The sequence below is a fragment of the Halyomorpha halys genome, unplaced genomic scaffold (genome assembly GCF_000696795.3).
Source record: "Halyomorpha halys isolate HHAL.00 unplaced genomic scaffold, Hhal_1.1 Scaffold45.1, whole genome shotgun sequence".
Lineage (NCBI taxonomy): Eukaryota > Metazoa > Arthropoda > Insecta > Hemiptera > Pentatomidae > Halyomorpha > Halyomorpha halys.
Window position 1 is genome coordinate 1623366 of NW_027113993.1, and position 6429 is coordinate 1629794.

The 6429-nt window shown below is 33.3% G+C and overlaps 1 protein-coding gene across 1 annotated transcript; it reads left to right on the plus strand.

Annotated features, from left to right (window-relative positions):
- The first annotated feature begins 375 nt into the window (after positions 1–375).
- LOC106689208 (uncharacterized) lies at positions 376–2195 on the plus strand. Its single transcript, XM_014434093.2, has 2 exons — positions 376–538; positions 632–2195. Exons 1-2 carry the CDS (start codon positions 491–493, stop codon positions 1832–1834), a joined length of 1251 nt encoding a protein of 416 aa, XP_014289579.1. The 5' UTR covers positions 376–490; the 3' UTR covers positions 1835–2195.
- Positions 2196–6429: the final 4234 nt, after the last annotated feature.

Consider the following 6429-nt stretch of genomic DNA (forward strand, 5'->3'; position numbering starts at 1 on the left):
TTATATTTATGACGTAAATTTTTATTTATCAAGAAAACTCCATTTGAATTTGAGCTAATCAAAAAAGTTTACTAATATACATTAATTTAACTGAAAACTAAATATGAAAAAAACCGTGCGTTCTATATTACAAAACAGATTTTCTTTTTTTTTTCTTAATTGAATTATTACTTTTGAACATTTTATATATAGCAGGTCGTTCTATAAAGTTGTTATAAAAGATTATCATTTAACTACATTTTCAAATACATAATAATCAGTTCATGATCTTACATTGTTTTCCAAAAAGTAGTAGTTAAAATTCTGTTATCGTTCAATACACCTGTTTTTATTATGGTTTGAAGGTTGATTTGTATAAAAATCATGTGGCAATTAGTGAATCAAATTCATTTTAATTTACCAAAATGGATTTTCAAAATTAATTTCAATGACTTTTTAAGTTTTATAATAATATCCTTAAAAAAAAAAATAATAAATTTATAAAACCAGGATGAAGCTCTGTTATAACACCGACAACCTCTACTTATTAGAGATTATGGTAAGTCACCTTTGTATCGACTATGACAAGGTTGGTATTAACAGTGATTTGATCAGCCAATTGAAGCAAATCGTCGTGCTATGTAAATTTCAGGATTTTCCCGTACTAGAAATCCGCGAAGAAGAGTTTTGTAAAGTCCGTAAAAACTATGATGCAGAAAAAGAGGTGATTTTCAAATCAGGAAAGTCCTGCTTGTTCTCCGCACAGGGCCTGAAAGAAAATCTCGATTTTCTCATTATCCACGTCCAAGTAGCTCGGGAAAAGGTGAATAAGAAGAGTACTAGCCTCATGGTTCTCGGGAGTACTTTTGTGCAGTTAGATGGCCACTTCGTCGAAGTTCTCAGGAGTGGCGGTTGTCAGAACTCCAGGTGTATCGAAGAGACCTATCCACTTTACAGTAAAGAAAACTGCTGTTTCGGTAACGTATCTTTTTGCATTCGACTGTCAGCATTAGGAAATATGATCTTGACTAGCGTGACAGGAGGTAAGGAGAATGAACCATTTGCTGTGAAAGGAGAAGGAGTTGCGATCGAACAGGGTCCTGTGGGTGCCTACAGCTCTTATGGGAGGTTGCTGGGTGGTACTGACCAGCCTCTCCCTCAACCTTATCCACAGTATGGGTCTCAAAAACAACTTCAGGGTCTTCAGGAAGTTATGAATATGAGTTCACCTAATCAAATGTATGGTCCTGGGCAAACTGCCTATATGGGGCCTACTAATCAAATGTACAGCCCGGCACATAATGCCGTTATGGACCCAACTAATCAGATTATGGGACCTCCGAAAAATGCCTTTATGAGCCCAACCAATCAGATGATGAGTCCTCCTCAAAATGCCTATACGAGCCCATTTATTCCAGCTTATGGGCCTGCGCAGAAGGCTATGCTGGGGTTCCAGGGGATGCAGCCGCATGCTCCAACCCAGGAGAGACCTCCTGCACAGTCGTACATTCCACTCTGCGGCCAAATCGCCATTCGTCCTTCGAGTTACTCAAGTTCAGAAAAATTTCCACCACCTCCTTCCAAGTGGCCGCCCGATATGTTCTGTAGCTGTGACTATCCTTTGCCCCCAGGCTTCAAAGAGCCTCCACGACCTCAGTCAAAGAAAAAGAAGAAGAAGAAAGACAAAAGTCCTTGCCCTTTAGAACTGAAAGGGAATTACTGCCTGAATCCCGACTGCCCGATGGGTTATCCAGCCCTGCCCGGTTTCTCCCTGATTCCCCAGGGTAAGAAAAAGACATGCGCCCAGTTTCCGCTGCAAGCAGAACCGAACAATTACAATATGATGTTGCAGTAGCATAAAATCTATCAGAGACTGAAAACCACACCATGTAAGATTTTGTACCTTCACGTTGAGTTTTTTAGAGTCATCATGACAAGATCATCTTTATTGAAATGGGATCCCATAGCACTGTGGAAAAAATTATTTCAGTAATTAATGTATTAAAAATAATAATTTCGTCCTAATCCAATAATTTAAATTTATGCAAGGAAATAGAAGAATATCGTAATTTGGAGTAAAATATCACTTCTAAAAGTGATTTATATTTTTATTTACAAGGAATGAACATATTACTTGTCACAAGAAGTGAATCTTATAAATAATTTTAATTTTTGTAAATTATAAATAGTAGTAAATATATTTAAATTTTCGGTTACTCAATTTTTTTTTGTTTATACCAATTACAGAGTTATATGAAACAATAAAAAAGCCTATCTTGATAAATATTAATTTATTTCTGGTATTTTATATATAAATATAAAACTCGTTACATAAAATTTATCAGTGCTTTTCTTCTTATAACCCATTCATAATTTTGGCAAAGATCTAATTTTGATACAATAAAAAAATGTTTATATTTACGATATCAAGCTGACTCAGAAACTTTATAAATAGTCCATAAGCGATGTTCCTACACGTCCATAAAATTGCATATGTCAAATACAATGTCAATCACTAATGTTTCAAATTTATTTTTTTTAAAAAATAACCAAATTATTAAGGCATCAAGACCTAAGAAAAAGTATATTAAATCTTTATTAATAATTAATTTAATTTATATTTCTCGTTCATGACTTCAGCTGGGAACTTTAAATACAATTATTCCTTTATTTTCGAATCCATCATAATACCATTTAACCAAACTTTTTTTTTCTATTTCTGATATGTGATATTGGAATAATAATCCAGTAAAATATTCCATTATACCCGAACCTCTTTCAAAGTATTGGGCATCTGGAAGTAAAAAAGTGATAGTATGAATAGTCATAAAGAAATTGTTACATACAAAAATTGAGTTAAAGAGTTAAATCTGCAAAATTCCCACCGCAGAACTTCGGAACTGGATTTTGAACAATTGACAACGATAAACTCTCTTTACACCAGCCTGATGGGAAGGGGAGAGTATTGAGAATGCGAAGGGTGTTCTTCACAAAGCAACACCTCACCTAGAGCCGGTTTTGGAGGGATTCATCATAATAAAGGAAGAGATTAAGTTTGAGGCAGAACTTTACACAATAACTGGAGGTGTACTGTAAACTCACGGGGTCCCGAATAGAAACAGTTAAAGGTACGTTAGTCTTTCTCAACAAGAATTGGTTATTAACTATTTCATTTACAAGACTCAAATCGTTCTAGAAGATTAACAGTTGTTTCAAAACGAGAAAAGAATAAGATAAAATATACTTAGTAAATATTAAAAAATTCAATAATTACCTTAAAAGTGATAATCTTTATCGCTGTTGAGATTTTACTATTTAACTATTTCATGTGCAGAAAAATAATCGTATTCACGTATATTTTCAGAAATAATTAAAATATATTCCATTCTCTAAACTATAGCTTCCTTGCCTCCGTTCTTATATATTGCATTTTAGCCCGCCTGTTCCAACCCACGGCGGAATTCCCCCGGAAAATCCCTGGATGAAAAGCCTAGAGATGGATTAGGAAACAGCTTTAGAAAGGACAGAAGGGCGGTCGCATATCCTGGAGAGCTGGAAAAATATTGGTACTTATTTTATTGGGATCCGCCCTTCGCGTAGTAAGCCTCCCTTTTCCTATTCCTTCCCTGTTTTCGGCCTTCACTACACTCAGTTCATTCTATCTCTTGAGCTTCTAAATTTTATGTATGAATATAAAATATAAAAATCAACTAAAGTGAATAATTGTGTAACATAAACAGTAACAAATATTATTATTATGTTTATTGGATGGACAAATAATTACGGACAAACAATGATCAGAATTTTTATACTATGAACTAAATTATTATATACTGGGTCATTTTCCTTTACTTACTCACAACGAGTGCTCTTGTTTCGCCATTAATTAGAAAGGGTTATAATTACATCAATTAAATTGGTATTACATATAAATCCTATTACTACATTTTTTTCGTATATCAAGGCTTTTATCGTCGCAATACAAATTTTAAAAAAATTTTTTGCCACATTTAAGGGATGGTATGAGTCAGAAACCGAATTTTAGGGTCGTTGACATCCTTAGGGATCAGGTGGCCTACCCGCGCTTCCATTAGCAACTAAACGAATGAATGTTGATGGGCAAAGGATGATCCCTTGTGGGATCCCCTCATCTACTACCAGTCCATGGATGTATAGCTTCACTTGTTTGTAACTTATAAACTTCTGGAGTTTCTCAATTAACGGAGTGTTGGGTTTGGTAAGATATAACCTACCTATGATTCAAATGTAGAGATTAATAAAATGTACATTGAAGGATTTTTTTTTTTTTGTTCTTTTTAAATGAATTTCAGTTTCCCCTTTGTTACAGTAAATTATTTAAAGACTAAAGACTCTGGAATCCATGTTTAAAATTGATTAATCTATTTCAAATATATTAAAAGACATATTATAAACTTGAAAATGACATGATGGATACACGAAAGTTGTATTATTAAGGCAAAAGACGTAGTTCTTTAATTTAATTAAAATATCTTATTTAATTTTCTTATCAATAGTATTTCACAGAATGAATAATTATACTAAACTGCATTATTAAGATATCATTATAACTAATTATTAATTTTATTTTGAGGTGACGTGGTATGACTATTTACTGACTCAACTGCACAACTACCCATTTCCAGTTCGTGGCCTCTTCAGCTTTTTCCGGCATTTTAATCGGTGAAGTGCTTCCGTCCTCAATATGTTTTTTGATATATATATCTTTAGAAATTCTAGTTTTATTGATGATACTCTAATCTGATTGAATATTTAGTATTTTGCTCTAAATCAGCAATTCTCAAGGATCCTGAACATGAAATTTAAAAAAAAAGAGAACTAATTTTTTGTTTATTAAAATCGAGCGTAACGTTGTTTTTCGGTATATTAACAAATATTCAATTAGCTCTGTAAAACTGATATATTCGGCATTTTGCCTTTTCGCTGTCATCGACAGATATAGTTCCATGTTTTTAATCCTTGTTTTCGACTAAAGTATTAAATTTTCAAAAGCCAGCTTTCAGACCATTTAATTTCCTGGTAATATACGGGCAGAGTAACCCGTGAAAATATATTATTCATATCCTTGACTTGTCGAGTTTGCTACACTCTCTCTATATTTTTAATTGTAATCGTAACAGGTTTATTAAAAAGTAAATAATAAAAATTAAAAAAAAATATATGAAACGATATTAGTTGAACGCTCCAGAGATAGTTTTCGGGCTTACCAATGGGAAGCAATTAATCCTGTTCCAAACAGAAGCTGTTGATAAAATCGATTACATTCTTCATCACTCCCGCGTTTCGCCCTCTTCAGTGTAAACATCAGTGGTAATCTAGGTTAGGGAAGGAAGAGGTGGAATCGAAGGTAGCCTACATTATCACCCATAACCATATACCGATACTTCAGAGTTGGGTTAAGAAGTTTCAGGCCAAGGTTCCAAAAAGGAGGCCAGCACAAATCAACAAATAACATATATATATACACAATTGATTAGTGGTCATAAATGTGTATATCGGAACAAAAGATTATCGGCTTTACACAAATAGCCTCTGTCAGGCAATATTTTTATTTAAATAAATAAATTCATTATGGTAAAGAGTGGAGACAATTATCAGAATTAGAAATTTTAATTTTGTTAGTAATAAGTTTTACCATGAAGTTGCATAATATTAATAGTTTTAAGAATCGATTACCAACTACCAACGATCAAAACAATAATAGTTTTAAAAATTTTAAAATGTACCAATTTATTTATTGTTACAAACCATTGTTATAAAGATGCAAAGTGAATGTGTGTATGTTTTATGAATTTCAAATTGGTAGCTCCGAATATCAGTTGTATTTCTCATGATTCAGGTAATCTTTTTTTCAGTATCCACTGACAAGCATCGGGGGGGGGGGGAGGAGCAAATTTCAAAAATATTCAGTTTATGTTGTTATGAAGATCCTAATAAAATGTTAACAATAGCAGCGCTTAAGGGATAATTTTTATGCACTTAGATCCTTCACAATGAAGTTCCCCAATGGTTCATGCTCCAAACAAACCCGGCAGTAGTGGCAACAGTATTCGGCAACATTCAACCGTCTCTTGTCCAGTTCTCCCATTACTTGGCAAAATTCAAATTATCAATATTGAAAGATTCAAGTTTCGTTAAATAGCAATGTAGGCATTAAAATAGTCGGTATTAGCAATCTTTATTTTAATATGATTTACAGAGAACCAAGGATTTCAAAAAAATCGTCAGTGAATGTTGTTAGGTCGTGGAGCGAGAATTTGCAACGCGGCTATTTCTCCGACCCAGCATATTCGGTTTGGCTTCTTTAATTATCTATTGATCCATATACCCATATGTCAAAAATGTAGCAGTAAGATATCATAAATAATTTTATGTGGGACCTAGTAAGAATCATCGAGGATTTTCTTTTGT

Coding starts and splice junctions, on each gene's coding strand:
- LOC106689208 (XM_014434093.2), top strand. CDS start 491: ATGAAGCTCTGTTATAACACCGACAACCTCTACTTATTAGAGATTATG. Junction 539..631: donor TCTACTTATTAGAGATTATG/GTAAGTCACCTT, acceptor TGTAAATTTCAG/GATTTTCCCGTACTAGAAAT.